At 43.5% G+C, this 18,453-nt stretch overlaps 2 protein-coding genes across 2 annotated transcripts in view; one reads left to right on the forward strand and one right to left on the reverse strand.

Moving 5' to 3' along the window:
- TMEM255B (transmembrane protein 255B) overlaps positions 1–13,201 on the forward strand; it is a 67,897-nt gene extending 54,696 nt beyond the window's left edge. Inside the window, exons 6-8 of the mRNA XM_026849136.1 lie at positions 951–1,110; positions 7,228–7,371; positions 12,491–13,201. Coding sequence (XP_026704937.1) covers positions 951–1,110; positions 7,228–7,371; positions 12,491–12,658 — 472 coding nt within the window. The 3' untranslated portion in view covers positions 12,659–13,201. The remainder of the gene's footprint in view (positions 1–950; positions 1,111–7,227; positions 7,372–12,490) is intronic.
- Positions 13,202–15,822: 2,621 nt separating this feature from the next.
- The window catches only part of GAS6 (growth arrest specific 6), an 81,077-nt gene continuing 78,446 nt past the window's right edge, over positions 15,823–18,453 (reverse strand). Inside the window, exon 16 of the mRNA XM_026845847.1 lies at positions 15,823–17,341. Within this exon, the coding sequence (XP_026701648.1) occupies positions 17,190–17,341 (152 nt within the window). The 3' untranslated portion in view covers positions 15,823–17,189. The remainder of the gene's footprint in view (positions 17,342–18,453) is intronic.

The following is an 18,453-nucleotide window of genomic DNA, read 5'->3' on the forward strand; positions in this document are numbered from 1 at the left end:
CTTCCCTTCCCTTCCCTTCCCTTCCCTTCCCTTCCCTTCCCCTCCCCTCCCCTGCAGACCCTTCCCTAACCACCATCCCCACTGCTGCCCTATGTGCTGCAGCTGGAGGAATAGCAAAGTGAACACTGCTCGCTTCCAGTTTCCACCATAACCTGATGGCAATTTCATAACAGTGCAAAATCAGATGGCATTTAAAACCTCTTTCAAACTTAAATAGATGCTTTAGGAGCTCATTAGTGGGCATTAAGACAGGTACTGGAAAGAACTGCAGGAAACTGTGGTTTCAAATTTTGCAGTGGGATATTTCTGACTTTCGGCAAGACAATGACGATTGATTTCACAACATGCCTGATTTACAATAACCAGTGCAGTGTAGAAATATAAAAAAAAAAAAAATTCTGGATAGTACAATGCATAGTTTAAAGGCACACTTTATACTGTTGCATCTGTTAATTTGGAACCACAGACACCATAAACAAATGTAGCCAGCTGGCAAAATCTCTCTTCCTGTGGTTGAATTAATGCTTAAGCAACTTGTCTTCCCCAGTGCTAGAGATGCCAGCAGATTTCCAGGTGAGCTGGGAAAAAAAGCAGTGCTAAGCATGCTTTAGCTGGCAATGCAGCATCCATATGCCAGGACTGTGCCTGGGTTCAGAGACCCTCAGGAAAAAAAAAAAAAAAAAAAAAGAGTCCCTGCTGGTGCACAACATCGATCAGCCAAACTAGAGTTGATATTAGTTGGACCACAAGTTTAATGCTGCCATTAGCAGAGCCATTTTCTGTCTATGGTAGAGTGTTCTCCAGTTCACCTGAGCAGCATTTGGTGGAAACATGGATGAATTATTTTGCCAAAGAGGAAAGTAATCAAGAGGGATTTAAAATCATCTGGTGATCTGTATTATGTGCAAAACCATTCCCACAGCAGTGACGTTGTCTGCATTCCCTTTCAGTTCAGAGCAGTCTGCCAGCTACTATGAATTTCATGGCGTGAGCAGCTGTCAGGATGTGGTTCACCTGTATAGGCTGCTGTGGTCTTCCACAGTCCTCAACATCATCGGGTTGTTTCTGGGGATTATTACGGCAGCCATTCTAGGGGCATTCAAAGACATGGTAAGGCTCAGTCTTTTGCCTTCTGTGAAGATTTCTGTGCTTGTTGATGTTACCAGGTGAGTTAAAACCAGGGAAGCATATAAGTGTATGAAGAAGGCACATGTTAAACATGTTTCCTGTGTGATCTGGGAGTCTGGAGTCATCTCTTTGGGCTAAGCTGTTGCCAGCTGCTCACAGCTAAGTAGGTCAAGCCTGGTGAAATACATTAATGGAAGGGAAAAAAACAGGTTTCTGTGTGAACAGATGTTGGCAATTCACTTAGTGGCATCTTTTTTTTTTTTTTTCTCCTAATTTAACACTGAACATGGGGGCCAGCACAGAGTTCCAGGATGCTAGTTTGAAGCTAAGGTGTAAAACTCAAGTCCTAGGTGTGACTATTTAACCGTATGTAGTTCTTTTCCAAAGAATGGGGATTAACTCTGAAGTACCAGTCAAGTTTTTCTGTAAACAGTTGTACTCAGGTCACATGAAATTCCTCTTTTGTTTCACTAAGGAATGCTACCCTCTAGCTGCTCCCTGTGCCACACCACCATGTTGTGCTGATGTGCACCACTACGTTCAGAAGAGGCTGTGTGCTAGGAGGGATTCTTTAACACAGTGCCTCATCTGCCTACATTTTCTGACATGTTAAAAGGGTGAAGTAGCTGTTCCTGGAATTATCACTGACAGTGGTCCTATTTGTGGTGCCTAAAGACCAACCAAGTGGCTCAGAAGAGTAGATGGTCCCGGCCCCAAGAGCTTCCAAACTAAATGGGCAGAGGCATGAGGATGGAGGTGAAATGCAGGAGCTGAAAGGAGGTGTGATAGCAGCACGGGTGATCTTAGGTACAAGATGTTTCTGGTGACTATTCCAGAGGAGAAAACTAAATAGAAAGACGGGTGAAAGGAAGAGAGGGATGGAGCAGGGAAGAGAAAGCAAGAGAGACAGGTGGGCAGACTAGAGGGAAGGGGCTGCTCACAGCCAGTGAGCAAGGACCCAGTCAGACTGGAGGCTATACAAGCTCTGCTCTGACCACCCAGCATCTCTTAGCAAGCATGTCCAGGCTCTCTATAACATGTGTTGGGTGCTTAAAACCATGTGACAGAGCAGAGTCATACGAAATATTTGAAATTCACCTTTATTAAGAGTTGCAAAATGTTTGCTGGAAATATTCCTCTCTCTAGCTTAAGGCAAACAAGCCCACTGAGCCTTCACATTTAAGAAGTGTGCAGCTGAGCTGTCCTTTATGAGGGGACTCTTGCAAGGAGTTCACAACAAATTGCAGCCAGCCAGTAAAAAGTTGCGGCTGCCAGACAGGAGAGAGTGGAAGTAGCTTTCCCAGCTTAATTCCTCCCCTCCCTGTGAGAGAAGCAGTGGCAGAATGATAGCAGAAACAGCTACAGTGGGAAACAAGGGAAAGAGTGCCTATATGAGGATGGGAAAGCAGACATCATCTACAGTAAATCCTTGGTAGAGCACTGCAGCTTTCCAGTGCTGCTAAGTATTTCCCCCAGGGGATGGGTGCAAGAGCCTCCACCATCGGCAGCTGTGGGAGTTGCTAGTTCTCCCCTAAAATGAGGAAGGGTACAGAGAACCAGCCTAAGAGTCCACCTAGTCATCTTGCACAAACTGAGGCTTACATAGGATTTGGGCTGATGTTTCATAGCAGGGTGAGCTCCAGCCCAGGCACACCTCTGTGCTGCACAGGGCCCACCGCTGCACTGTTCACAAGGGACAGCCAAGGAGATGCTCCTGGGAGAATTGGGGTCTCCATGACCTGTCTCTTTCCCTTTCTGGGAGGCAGAACCTGCATCAAGGTCTGGGTCCTCTGACTGGTTAGCATAAAGCCACGCTAGGAAATCGCAGCAGCAGTGGACATGCAGCTTCTCCTCAGGCTTGGCTGGAGCAAGTCCGTCTGGGCTCCAGCTAAAAACCTGATCTGAATAAGCTCTTTCATGTTTTCTCTGCAGTGGAGTGGAAAAAACCCACCTCACTAGCTTAAGGGAAAGATGAGTTTGTGTCAGTTACCTCAGCAAAGGAGCCATGCTATGCTTGTGAAAGTGTTACTAAAGCAGCAATCCAAAATGCAATGACCACCTCCTCGCTTCTGCCTGTGCTTTTTCAGGGTCCTTTTGAGTGACACACCAGACCTGGTTTGCTAATCTGCTGCTCACTTTCGTTACAAAAGGGGTCTTGGGGGAAGACAGGGGCCAAGAAAACATCAAGCAGAAGAGAGACAGAAAGGGGCATTGGGCTGAATTAAGGAAAAACTTCAAAATCAGTGGGAGAACAATTTTCTTTCTTTCGGGATGTCACCTTCCCACAGAAATGTTCACTGGCATTTTGCAGGGAGAGCTGAATCGCCTCAGGGCATTGCTCTGAGGTTGACTTCCAGAAAACACTGGGCCAGGCTGACTAGTCAAACAAAAAAAATCATGCTTATCTCTGGAGAGTGTCGGCAGCCAAAACATGTTGCAAAGGGGAGAGTCTGCAAAACAGTGCCCTTGCCTCTAAACCCATGACATTTCCTGGACAGAAAAAAAGAAGTGTTGTTTTGGTTTTTGTGGATTTTCTTGTGACAAATTCCTTGCAGACCCTGTCGTACTCCCTGTGGTTTTGCTGCCTGCCAGATGGCCTTGCTGGCTCAGTGGGAAATATTTCATCCTCTCCTGACCACCAAGGTGTCAGCTCTCAGTGGCCTCTGTATCACCCATGGGGCCATCCTCTGTGATCTACTGGGTGCTGGGGAAGCTGCAGTGGTTATGACAGTACCCTGCTTTTCAGATCTACAGTGTACTTGGTTATAGGATGTCAGCTAGGCAGTTACCTTAAGTCACCTTTAACAAAAAGCAGATTAAGATATAATGTAAATTATATCTTAATATAAATTATATAATGTATGTATTTGGAGTATCCAAAATGATAAAACGCTGTGATTATTTCTTAGAGAAGACAATGCATGGAAAACTTTACTTGCTGGTATTAAAAGCTGATCTAGAAACAATCTTCCCTGCCCTGTATTCATCTGATGACTTGTAGATGTTTTCCTGACACACCTTGCCAAGGAATCCGCCTGCCCTGAGTTTAGCCTTGCATTAATCAGAATCACTGATGGTCCTGGGGGGAGTTGACTTTTTTTTTTTTTTTTTTTTCAGTTAGTCTCCTTGGAGTCCTCAAGAGAATCTGAACAGATTAAATAACATTCCCTTATGCCCTCTCCTCTTCCCTCACCCTGCTCTAAATAGGAAAAGAAAATGAACCCCTAATTACTGAGCTACTTATCATGCATTCATTCATGTCTTAGCACTTGTGCTACTAAAGGTAAAGTGTGACATTAAAAGTAGTCGTAGCTCAGAAATAAATGCTTTGGCAGGTCTGTATCAGATCCATGAGCTGTCCTGCCTTGCTCTGCAGCCACATGGCCCAGCACACAGCCAGCAGCAGCTTGTGTAGCCAGGTGAGGGGCAGCCAAAGAGCCCCTCCAGCCACCACCGGCTTTCCCCACGCTCCCTGACCCAAGGTGCCAGCATGGCACTGGCAGCACACCCTGACCAGTTCACAGTTTCTTATCTCTTTGGCTTGGGTGGTGTTTCAGTTTAAAACGCCTCCACCCACCTATTTTATGTGACTAATTTAACATAGTGTCATTACTGGAATACTTGATAAAAGCATTTAACCAGTTTCTGTACCCGCAAATCGTTGCTGGCTCCAGGCTGAGATCAGATAGCCTGATAATAAGGTACTTTGATGAGTGGATTTGGAGTAGATAACTCCTCAAAACTCTCTTCTAGAACTGTTTTGATGTTCAGTCTTAGCAACTGGAGAGCCTTGCTGCTACAGATGATAAAATGCTGGGGTTTCAACCCCAAGCCCCAAATTAAGGTTGACATAGGGGTGATTCCCACAGCCCTTCACAAAGTGGGGGTGAGTTTGCCTTTGGGCTTCCCTCCAGGGTGTGGCCAGCCTGGCAGACAGAGCCATTGGGTGAGTGAGCCCCAGGTGTCCCACATTAAGTAAGTAAAGGTCAGGTGTCCCACTTAGGGATACAAGCTGGGACCCCTTGCAGGCAGGGGCAGTGTCTGTCTGTGAGGTGGATGCACTTTGCAGAGTTCCCTGTTGGGGAAGGACCTCCTGCCTCCCTGGAACTGGGCTCTAGTCAGGTCTGGCTTTTGTAAATGTGGGCTGTGTAGAGATTCAGTATGTGACTTCCTTAGTTTTATGTATTTGGCTGGTTGACTCAGTTGTTTCCCATCCCTTCTATGAGAGACTGCATGTCACCATTTATTCCACCCATTGTTAGTCATGTGGTGTCTTTGTTGGGGTCAGTGGGATTGATGTTGATTATGTATAATCTGACTTGTTTGTACCCCCAGTGCTCACCCATGTACTGACCCTTTTGTGTCAAATACAATTTGGTTATTGGTTCATCTTTATGCTGGCTGTGTCCTTTGTGCTAAGCCTAATAACTGGCAAAACAGAGAGAGCTGAGAGGGTTGGATGGGGCTTTGAGCAGTCTGATCTAAAAGAAAGTGTCTCTGCCCATAGTAGGGGGGTTGGAACTAGACAGTATTTAAGGTCCTTCCAACCCAAACTGTTCTATGATTCTAGATTCCTGGGAGAAGGACAGCAGCACCCAAAGGGACCTACACCAGAAAGTTGGTGACAGATGCAGAACAGGCATCTGTTGGGCAAAACAAGTGTTTCTTGCTGCATTTACATCCACAGCCAGTAGGGTCTGATCGCACCAGGGCCTCCCTCCTGTGAGGAAGGGCGCACTCCGTGGCCCCAAACCATTGCATCGGAGGCAAGCTGGTTAGCTGCTTCTCGTTACTCCTGTCTGAAAGGTAGCATCTTGCCATTTTTCCCCACCATAACCACTCAGCAGGGCCAGCAGGAAGGAGGTGTTCTGAGAAGAGTGTCTTGAATGTGAAAGATGTGTTGTCCCCTATGAAATGGGCTCTCTGCTTTTGCGCCCAAACTTCCTCTGCGCCAGCTCCTGGGGTGCTAAGTTTCTCCAGAGAGCAAAGGCCTAGATTGTCAGGTAACCTCATGTCATACATCAGTGACTTAGACAATGTTTTCCATGTACAAACACAATCAATATACCTCTTTCTCAATCACAGAGAGATCTCATACTGTCTCCAGAGGATGCAGTCTGGTTTATGCCTCTCACTGATAAATCTGAAAGGAAATGCCAAAGAAAAAAAATCCTGGCTGCTTCTTTCAACATTTGTCTGGCAACCACTGTATTTTATTATTTCAGTGAAAAGAAAATTCCGTGCTCTCATATAGAGGAATCTGCTAATAAAAACAATGAGAAAAGAAACCACTGGATTTGTCTCACTTTGCAGAGCAGAGGGACTTAAATCTTTCAAAGAACTCTGCTGTCCTTCACAAATGGTTAAACAGCAGAGTATTTTGGGATTTAATACAAGCACCCTTTCACATTTAGCTTTTGTATTGGTGTCTTTTTGTCTCTCCAATTGTATTAGCTGGCTTAATATGAACTATTACTTCTTCCTGCAAACCTCATCTCACATTGCAGTTAAGGAACATGCCAATAAAGCCACAGGATATGATGAAGGATTTTATGCAGTAGGAATGAGATATGCATGTAGGGGATGGTATTGTACAGCCAGCAGCAAACTACATTTCACAGGTGAGAGGGAACTGTGAAAGAATAGTGAGTGGTCTGCACAGGGAGAAATTTGTATGTGGGAAAACAGAGAGAAAAGGCATGAGGCCATCAGTTAGTTGTTGTTGGAAAGAGTCTGCAGCAAATTGTGAAGAACTGGGTGTTGGGTGCTAGAGTGAGTAAAAAGAGGGGGTCAAGGCTATATGCTGTGCTCGTCAGGGTGTCTCAGGTCTGGAGACCTGCCAGTGCTTCTGTAACTGGTGCTAGGGAAGCATCCGCAGTCTTCTTCCCAGGGAAGAAGGCTAAAGTAGCTGTGTACTTCTGGTCAGAAAATTCACTCCAGATACACCCTCCTCTCATTCTGTCTGTTTTTTATGTAGTATCAGTATTGTGTTGGAAAACAGGAAGTTGTTAAATTGCATAGTTGATTGTGTTAGGGCCAGTTTCTGCTCCAGTCCCCTCTGCGCTGTGCTGATATATTGTTGTCTTTTGTGCTCAACAGGTACCTCTGACACAAATTGCTTTCAGTGCTGCACCTCCTCCTCAGATCCTGTACAATCCTGCCCAGCAGATCCTGACATACGCTGGGTTCTGTCCTTCTGCAGCAACTATTTCTACCTATCCATCCTACCCATTACCTCTTCAGGTACAGTATGAAATGGCACCCTTCATACTCCATCAGAAAAGCATAAACTGCTACTCAGTACAAACTCTGCAGTGGTAGATCTTGGCTCCTGGGGGGTTGAAATGAGGCAGTGAAGTTGGATCCCAACTCACAGACTAGTCCCTGGGATGACTTAGTCTGGACCTAGTTCTCAGGTCTGTTCTTGGGTCTCAGCCTTTCTCTGGTTGTCCTTTGGTCTCTGTCTGCTGACCAGGAATCCCAGTGTGGGATTACAGCTGTGCCACAGTTGTCACAAAGGTGAACACATCTCCCATTTTGGGCAAGATAAAGCCACAGCAGAGGCACTGGGGAAGCCAAAGGAAGCATCTGATACGCATAGGATTTGGCAGAAAAGTTTACACACCTTAGCCCACCTTACTCTTAATATGGAGATAAGTAGATGAGGACTCATCAGATGGAAAGGATGCAAGAAAGGAGAGGCAGTTAACAGGTCTGTGAAACTGAGTGATATGGAAAGGATTGTGGATGGATATTTGTGATAACTTCAGAATTTTGGTTGCCCCAGTAAAACTATTAGGTAGCAAGATAAGACACACCAGAGAAGATTCATATGCCACAGGATGTTGTAGAAGAGTATAAATGAGGGCTTAGGAACATCAGCTGCTGTTGAATACAGGGATGTCACTATAAGCCCAGCAGGTTCCCAAATGGCCACCTGCCATAAGAACAAACAGGGGCTCACTAGAAGATGAAGCCCTTTTTCTTTCAGCTTCCTGTAAGCATACAGGCCACCACTGGGAGACAGGTACAGAGATGCTATGGCAGTTGGTGGAGGTTGATGAGCTTTACTGGCCAGAGGCAGCTGGCCTGAAGGTGGGAGAGAAAGCTGATGGAGGTGCAGCTTTCTTCACTTGCAGGAGGGAGGGATACAGTATGAGCTGAGTCAATGCTGCTTTGCCTTCTTCAGAAGGATGAGGTGCAAGTCATGATCCAAGCTTGTGCTGCATCCAGCTAGAGCTGGCCTGGAAAATGCAGGGAGTGGTGCTGAGGGTGGTGATTGTTTGGTTTGGTTTTTTTTTTGCCCTAGAGTGAGATGAAGAACATAGGGTGAGCTGGTAAATAACAATGTACTGAGACCCTTGGAGCAATCATAGGAGTTTTTAATTTTTTTTAAAGCACAGTAAAGACTACTTTGTTCTGTCCAATGGCTTGCTATACTTTGGCTGTGTAGTGTTAGACCAGTGGGTACCACAAGTTTTGCAATACTATAATATATATTTAATTGAAAACATGCATGTTTAGCATGAACTAGCTGTGGACCAGCTCCCCAGAGCCTCCTGGGCTACATCTGTTCAGGACCAGTAAGGTACCAGGCACAAGTACTGGGACATGATGATCATCCACACCAGTGAATTGTTAGCATGCTCCTGGTATGGGTTTGGCCCAGACCACTTAACAGTCTCCCAGCAACACCCAGGAAGGGGTCAGAAGCCAGGGCAGTGGACTGTTTCCAGCAGGTAGGGTGCTTCCTGACACTCACACTAGTTTGGTGGTAAGAGTTCAGTGGTAGGGATGTGATATATGCTGTGCCAGTTGGCTTCACAGCCAGAGAACAGTCCTTGGCACACATATTAACATAAATGGGGCCAGGCACTTTCTGTGACCATGGGCTGAGAGGGGAAAAAAGAACATCTCTTTTTGTTTGCTTTTAGCTGAAAAGCTGTGCTGTTCTGCAGAATTTAGTTAGCACGTAGCCAAGAGCAGGGAGAGAAGGGGATAAAAACAGATGAAAAAGCATTTCAGCTAAAAAGATGCATGTAAATAGTCAGAGGATCAATTGTAACTGTTCAGTCCTGTGTCCAGTGAGAAACAAATACATCATATTTACCCCAAATTCTTAACTTCATTCCAAAACAAATACAGTTTTTTTTTTCCTAGATTTCTAATTTTTCTAAGTGTGTTAATTTGTATTCTCTCTCCATAATATTCAGAGGCAGACATCACCAGCTGTCCCCAAGCCAGTAGAAGTTAGCAAGAAGCACTGGGCTCCAAAAGGGAAAGCGCTTAATCCTTTTCCTGGAGAAAAAAAAAAAAAAAAAAAAAAAAAAAAAAAAAAAAAAAAGGCAAAAAAGGCTGCCTTCCTGCATGTATGAGCTCATTATGTTGTAGTTTGGAGAGAAGTAATTTCTGCATCAGTGTATGAGTTAAGAATCATAATAAACTTGCTCAAAGCTACAAATGGTGAATGTTACAAGAAGGCCTGATCAGTAACAGATTGAAGCTTAACTGTCATCTGCTTCCATTATTTGAGGGCTGTGGGCTGAATTCATAGGGCTGGAGGTCTTCATGACCCATCTGAGTGCTCCAAGCAGTCTCCAGCTGCTGGATTCAGGCCTTCACAAGCCTTGCTTAGCTGGTCCTAGTTCTTAAGGCAATTACAGGCCCTGGGTCTAAACGCAGGGGCTGTTGGCATGTAGGAATCTAGAGCTGCTTGATAATGAGATCAGGTAGCCACCTGGCCCCTGCTGTCACTCCAGGAGGGCTTGGGTCCTGTAGTCCTTGTGTCACATCTGTGTGGATGTCTGGGATATCCCATGGCATCCCAAAAGGGCTGGATGCTTATATGTCAGCAACTAACTGAATTGAGCTGTAGCTATCCATAGTGTAGAAGACCCTGCCTGAGCTGGCCTACCCTTTAGAGTCCACAGAGAACGCCACATGTGGATTAGCTCAGGCTAAAGATTTATGATGTAAATGCTGTGAATGCACCCTAAAGGCCTTTCTATTGACTAGGGGTGTGATTCAGTTTCCACATGTCACTGTGCCTTGTGCTTAGATACTTGTGTTGTGAGATTTCAACTGAGGCTGAACCTTGTATCCTAGGGTTGAAGTTCAGCTGCCTAAAGATATGGTGTCTGAGATGGCCTGATGTTTGCAAGACAGGCATACAGGGCTGGCCGATGTAAGCCAAGATCTACATGAGACTAACACATATTTCTGGAGCAGAGGGTGCCCTTGGCCATCTCAAAAAGCATAATATTTTGCTTCCACAGAGACCAAGATCCCCAGGACACACCTCTCTTCTTAGCATTCCATTTGGCTCACCAAAGCTTGGCTAAATGCTGTTCCTAAGCCCCTTGAATTGACATTGTCCTGCACCTGCCTCCAGTTGGGGAATGGTCACACATGTGGTGCTTCAATACAACAAAAGGAGCAAAACCTTCTTTAGCTAAGAGTTAGGGGGAAACAAAAGTGGATTGATGCCAGTCAATGAAGTAAAGCAGTTAGCAATCAATTATGAACTAATAACTCCATTTTGAACTCTCACCTCAACCAGAGGAAATCCTCAGCCATAGTTTCTCCTTCTGGGAACACATCCCACCTTAGGTTAGTCTGGCATGCGACATGCCTAGACTAAGTGCTGCCCCCACTCACATGGACTGGAGCTCCATTAGCTCAAAGTATACTAACCTGAGTTCACCTGTGGCTCCCACCACTGAGCAGATTTATTTCTAGGCCCCTGCTGAATCCAGTATCTCACTGAAAAAATGCTTGCTGGAGTGGCAAACAAAGTCTTTAAAAAGTCACAACTTGAGCTGATGGTAAATCCTCCTCAGTACACCTCATACTTCCTTGTCCACAACCAAAAATCAGCCAAATATAAAAAAGAAAGGGTGATAACAGGAATGCATTTTGACAAGGATTGTAACTAGCATTTCTTTTGTTTACTGTGGCATGTGCAGTTCAGTCACAACTAGTCTTGATAACAAGCCTGCCAACTGGTCAGGTAAATGATTAGCTGTGCAGGGTCTGGTGGTGATGACAGCAGTAAGAGTTGTGCCAATCATTCCTGCCAGAGGATAACTCATTACAGAAGCAATTCCTGGCAAACAGATGGAAATGGAGGCTGCAGTTTGAGGGGGGAAGGAGGCAACAACTCCAAAATAAAAAACCCACAAACCACCCAAAACCACAACAACTAAGTTTGGAGCTGATCTAGCTAGCAGGTCTGTCAGTATACCTGCACTGCCTCCTGGAGAGTTAATCAACCTTCCTGTCAGGTCGTCCCCATTCTCACTTACTAAGTCACCCTGAGGTGCAAATGCAGGACAGCATTCTCCTTGCCATGGGGTTTTGACCCAGAGCAGGAGCCCCTGGAGAAGCCAGGCACTGTGGCGTGGGATCTGCCCAGCCCTGGGCAGCTCTGCAATGCAAGTGCCAGCCCTGGTACTGGCCTTCTAGATGGTGACTATTAATTTTCTTAGCAGCAGGGAGCAGCGTTTACTCACCTGGATTTTCATTTCCCTTGAAACAAATCCATGATTACTATTTTTTGTTTTGTTTTATTTTTTAAATTCCAGGCTCTTTAGGCCTTAACCTGAGGGGAGCTGAGCACAACTCTTCTGATGAAGCCCATGGACTGGCATGTGCTGGCATATGAGGGGAGGGGTGAAATCCTGATTCTCTTGAAATCAGGGACAAAACCTGGTTTAAAGCAGTGGTGGGATTTGATCCAGAACATTAGTCTCTATATGCATTCTTTTATTTTAACAAACTCTGCTTGTTCCTGAACATGGGCTGCTTCCTAAGGCCACTCTATTTTTCATGCCTCTTTAAGCCAAAGCCCCATTATAGCTGAGACAGTCAAAGTGAAGGACTTACAGGGAGACACATGCCTACCTGTAAAATTTTCTCTGCATTTGGCACAGGAGTAAGACCTGACATTTATGCAAGTATTATAACTGAGATCCATTACATCTGAGAGAATTTAAATTACACAGTGATGCCTGGAAATGAGCAGCTACACATAACCTAACCAGCCAGTCAGGTGCAGCACATCAGCCAGGAAGCCAGAGCATCTTTTCCTGCAGAATTCCTGTTCTGTTCCATTGCATAGCTGTCTGTGTAATGTCTATTAAAAATGACTTGGGTTACAGATGGAATCTGTCTTGTTTCACAGGATACCATCATTGCTATACTTAAGCAGGTGCTTTAAAACTAAAGTGAGTGTTGTGCTGCAGTGCATGGGAAACTTAATCGTGGGACTTATTATAGAACACTTACATGGCAAACAACACAGAGCTGCAAATGGGGTTGTAATCTTTTACTGAAGAAGGTATTTTTCTTTATCTGTATACAGCCTGCCAGCAATTTTCCAGGAACATCATCTACTGACATTTCCTTATCAGAAGAAACTCAGCCTCCATCTCAGTCCAGCTCCAGCTATGGTCTTCCCCCCAATGCTCCAGCCCTCTATACACCGACTTACTTCTTGCCTGGAGAGAAGCCTCCACCATATGCACCATAGAACAAATAATTTATTTTAGGTAGCTGCTAGACTTCTGATCTTAAGAAACCTCTGGAAATTGTGCTGTGCAGACACTAGACTTCCCAACAAACCCACCGCAGAGTGCGTTACGACCACTCCGCTTTTACCCACATCTCACTGTGCGCAGAGCAGAACCCTGGAAATGTACAGGCAGGCACATCACCAGTGGGGTGACCGGTCACCACCCAGTTTGCTTGCAGTCAAGTGCAGTGTTGCTTTCTGGCTACCATAAGCATGAGATGTTTCCTTCTCGGTACGCTGCGGAATGAATTTTCTTCAAGAGGAGAAATGAAGAAAACACTCTGGATAGGTGTTCTGCTTTCATAAACCAATATAGAGGAGTTTTAGCCTGTGTTGTCTGAGTGGGTAGTCAGGAGCTCTCGAGTCAATTGTTCTGGGTAGGAAGACACCAGATGTTTGTTTGCTTGTAGTATTTATTTAATAACCCTTCTTGGTGAAAGTGTTCTACCAGTGAAAAAAGTGTGGCAATTATTTTACAATAAAACTGACTGTGTATATTTATACCGTACCTAAGACTGTGTATATTTGTAAGGACACAAAACCACAAGAACAGAGGAATATTTCCCTCTTTCAAGTTTCAAATAGAAAGATTAATTTTATTGGGACTATATATCCAGACTTTGTGCCAGTCTAGTCTGTGTAGTAAAACATCGTGTCAGTGTGCTAAAGATGCAATTTTCAGACAGGTATTTTAGACTGCACTTTAGTGTTTGAATTAATTCCTTTCTAGTCAAAAAATACCACAACCAAACCCACTCTATGTTAAACCCCAGTTATTTATTTTTAAATTGATGAAGACCTACTCCAGGCATTTTACAATGACTGAAACAGAATGGATGAAGGGTCTGAATTCCTTCATATTTTTAAAATTTATTTTCTCCTATTGTATAGAGACAAAAATACATTGACAAGGCTAAGCAGCAATACCTGTAGCAGTGCCACTGACAGGAGCAGTCTTGTCCCTGTAGTGTGCACTCTGCCCCCTTGTTGTACATCACATTAGCTGGGATCCCTCTTAGCACATGGCTACCACATTTTGGGGAAGGAGTGGCTACACCAGCATGAAAACCCACCAGACTGCTGCATCCTTTCACTGTATTTTGCTCCTACAGGAAGGGTGGTGCTGCTGCTTGTTCTATAGATCTTACAGTCTAGACAGCAATGAAGCTATAGAAATTTCCTGAAAGGCCAACGAGAAAAGCAGTGGGAAGGAAGGTATTTCTCATTAACTTTTTAAGCAGCTGCTTCGTATTATGAAAATATTTTAAAACCCTGTATAAACAAAACCAGCCTACTTGACAGTCTCCTTTGAGAGGAAGTGACACCATCATACCAGCCGAAAATAGAACAAAGAATGATCATCCTTTTACATAATACTTTCCACAAATTTCTGTTAATTCATGTGTTGTACCTCTGTGTATAAAAAGCAGATTCAGTGCTACTTCATATAAGATCAGAGGCTAGTTTATATGGGCCACAAAAGCCATATTTTGTTCAATTCAGGTTTTTCTGAGATGCAGTTATAGGCCAGTGATGTTAACATCAGTGACAAGGTGCCTTACATGTATTGCTGACAAAGTGAGTTACATGAACCTGGTTGAGAGAAACAAAGTCAGAGCGGAGACCATTATTTTTCTTTTAAACATTAATTTAACACATCCAAACCCCTTAGTTCTTATGCAAACGCATGCTGTGAGGAGCACAATCACCCTGATCATGGAATAAGTGGAACTACACATTTTCTTCTTTTTGCTTGCTATGAATACTACCAGGGGACCACCTGGGTTCATTCTGGGGATTCAAAGCCCAAAACAGATTTGCTCCCTTTGAGTTGAGCACCTAGACTGCTTACAGAACAAAAAGTAAATCCGTGTTTCTCTTGTGTTGAAGCACAGTGACTGAGGAGGAATGAAGGAAAGCTTCTCCCTTCTTTCCTCTTTTAAACAGTATATAGAAGCAGCTACCTCTTCCTCCAGGGTGGTACTGCTGCAGGGTATTAAAAACAATCCAGATTGAGACAAAAGAACCCCACTTTTCTGTCATTCTCCAGACTTACATATTCAGGTTTTTTTTTTCTTCTAAACCACATTTTGGGTCAGGGTGCATTGTGGTCTAAGCAAAATATCTTCACATACGTGCACACATATGCAAAGCCCTGGAGAAATTTTTCCTCTGAATTAGATTGGTTTAGAAAACAGAATTATAGTCTTGTTCACATAATATTAAGCTGAAACTGCAGAGTGCCATACTGTACCACAGGATTCACGTTTCCAGGATCCAAAATAATTCTGGCCTCATAAATAGTACCACTTATGTTAACACAAAGGTCAGACATGTTTGTGAGTCATTTATGCCACATGGTAGGGTTTTTTGTGAACTACCACAGAAATGATACAAAATGCCAGACACAAGACTATTTTGCTAATATGTTTCCATTGAAAAGAACAAAGTAAAACAGGGTTTGTTGCGTCCACTTAGTTTAAAAAATAGGTGTCTTCCAACTCTGAGCTGTTTTCATTAGAACTACTCCAAGTTAAAAGAATAGGAGATGGTAAAGGACTAAAGTAACCATGAAAAACACACAGGAAACAAAAACTACAGTGTGGAAGTGCTCTTAACCACAGCATCCTCAGAATTCCCAGCTCTATCCGGAGATACTGAAGTTTCTTGGGTTTTCCATTATATCATAAGTCGATACACAGTCACCAACTCTAAGAGAAGGTAGTCTCAGGAATAACATGGTTTCCCTTGCTCAACTACAAAAAGAAAAAATGTAGAACTACTTCTGGGGTTTCCTATCCATGCACACCCCACCAATAAGTTATTTCTGTCTAGTGAGCAACTATCTTTTTTCAAACTTGCATCTGGTCACACCTGAGTCTAAAGTCTTTTAACAGGTCCTTCTGTAAGTGTAAATGAGTATGTTCGTTGAAAGTGATAAACCTCTGGCCTTTTCTGCCCTATTGCATTAGGGCTGACTGATATGGTCACAATAAAGAGCTATGATGTCTTGCTGTCTAATGGCTAATAGACTAACTTCCTCTTCTCTGCTAAAGAAAGCAGGGATCCTTACCAGGAAATATGTTTGGGATAGCCTTCCTCATCTTCCATCCTTTCCTCTTGAACAGTTAGATCTCTACAGCTTGGTCACAGATGTTGTCCCATCTATGGATTATTAGGCTAATCTATAATCTCTGTATTTGATTAGGAAAACGTGATGTAGAATGACCAGGAACAATTTATAAAAGACCTTGTAGAATTGGACCTTTTCCACGTTAACCCTCTGAAGCATGGGGTAACCTTAGCCACCCAGTATTTGTATTTCCACCACAGCATATACCTATCTTTCTCAGTTCGTTAATCTGATGCAAAACAAAGACCAAATAAAGCAAAATTTAAGTGACTCAATGCAGGCTATGCAAAGCCCACCCCAACTTCACAAGGATAGCTTTAAAGTTGAATGTACTTTATGGCTCTACAACCTCTTATGTGTAACCCCCCACATATAGTCTCACCACACTGCAATTCAGCCTGGCTAACTCTCACAGTTTCAAACCTCTCTGCTCCCACTAGTCTCACAGTGAATGAGCCAACCTGAAAATGAAGCAGCAAAAATATGTCATTGCCAGATAATATTCCCCAATTCTTGACACCTCATCATTTGCTTCAGCTGTTATTGACATAAAAGCCATGTGGCTTTTAACTTATTGAGTCTTTTCTTCTGTTTCCTGCTGACCCACCTTTGTTTTCCATTTTTTGTTGACCAAGAGTTTTTCTAAAGGTCACGGCTGAGTCCTTCTATCTGTGGTACCAGAAAGAGAAACTCTAGCAGTAAGAATAGCAGCAACCATTTGCTCTCCAGCCCAGAAGATATACAATACTGACATAAGCACATAAAACCCCCCATCTCCAAACAAAAAGCCAAATCAACCCAATCCCCCCACCCCACCCCCCCGTAGTGTAATCTTCACATCAGGCATAGCCTGAGTCATTATGTCCAAATAACAGAATACAGCATAATCTCATTACAGGAAAATTAAAAACTTGTATGTAAATATTTTATTCTCTCATATTTTGCAAATCAGAAAGCAGTGTTTGGTAATAAAAAATAATACAGAATTATTATTTTTCTTCCAGTCCACACTCATATATTACCAGATTTTCCACATTACAGATAAAACTGTCTCTTACAGTCTAAACATAACATTCACTTTCAGTATATTCTGTACTTTTGGCTTATTTAATATTAGTCTTCTGAACTATTTACAAATATATTACAACCTTTAAACCTCAAAGCAAAGGAGTATTTCAATAATCAATCTGACATAAGGATCAGTAGCTCCTACATAACTTCAGTGTTTAAGAGAAACTATACACGCAGTGCGGTAGGTCTGAATAATTTATATCTTTTTTTTTAAAAAAAAAAAAAAAAGAAAAAAGAAAAGCATTGAAAGTTTCCGAGTATAAAACTTTCGCATTGCAGTGGTACCTACTGACCTGCCTCAACTGGAGGACAGGAGTGTGAGGTGATGTCACTGTGCTTGTAGAGAGCCTCGTCTAAGTCCAGTGGCTTGTTGCTCAGCTTGATGGTCATGCAGCCATGGTAGGATGCAGTGACTGGAGTGGAAGTGACAGGAATTTCTGTGTGAAAGAGGAGACAAACATCTCTGATTTCTGGTTTTGAATAAATACCTGCCCTACCTATGCTCAGATGACTATCACTTCAATGAATTCCAACTCTTCTCCACTCCGAGATTTCAATCTCCCCCCCTCCCCCCCGCTCCACTTTACCAGAAGGCAAGAGCACAATTCCAGACATAGGGAAAATGCCATCTGCTCTTGTGCACAAAAGCCTTCTCCCAGGCTGAACCCTTCCCCAGCAGCTCTGTGTCTCTTCAAGGTCTCCAGTCCTGATGAAACCACGCGCTGCACAGCAGCAAGGCTTCATGCCAGTTGCACACTGTGTTCATGCTGCCTTCCGTCTCATTGTTTCCCCCCTCCTCCACCTCTGGACTCTCTACTTTGTCATTAGTGGGGCTGTTATACCTTCCTCTAATGCACTCCCTCTCTTTCTCTTCAAAATATCTGCCAAAAGATTATAGGGAGAACTTAATGACAGGAAAGTTCCTTCTATACACAGCCTCTACCACTTGCTGGACTCATCTTTACCATGCTTATGTTATGTATCAGCACAAGGAGGTTGCTGGCATTCGTCAGAAAGGTGCTGAAATACATCGAGACAGTAAGACTAATGAAACTGTTTTCTGTGGAGATCCACTAGTGACATAGTTTCTTTAATCAATCTACCAGAAGAGCAAACAAATAGCAAGGAAGAAGACACTAAATACAATCCAAGAACCAGAAGAAATAAGTCAATCTGGTTACTAACTTCTGTAACGTCATATAAACACTGACCTTAAATAAACAAAAAACCCCACATAGTAACATGAAAATTCACGTGAACTGTGTCCTCTACCCTTCCCCAGAGGTTATTAGTTTATTTACAACCCAAAGCCGACCTGATCAAGCTGGTTGTGCAATGGAAAGCAATGAACATCTCAAAGATTATTTAACTTCACAGTGATGCAGGTAGCTAAGTAAACACCTTATCTTTACACCGAAGCAAGGAGAACTTGAACAATAGGTTGTCCTGTTGACCTGAGATTATATGTAATTTAAAGGGTTCTGCCTGGAGACACACAGGGCCAAGTTTGAAGCTGATGGGATCTGTAAGCCACAGAAAGATATTATAA

The sequence above is a fragment of the Athene cunicularia genome (assembly GCF_003259725.1).
Source record: "Athene cunicularia isolate RWA chromosome 1 unlocalized genomic scaffold, athCun1 chr1_part1, whole genome shotgun sequence".
Lineage (NCBI taxonomy): Eukaryota > Metazoa > Chordata > Aves > Strigiformes > Strigidae > Athene > Athene cunicularia.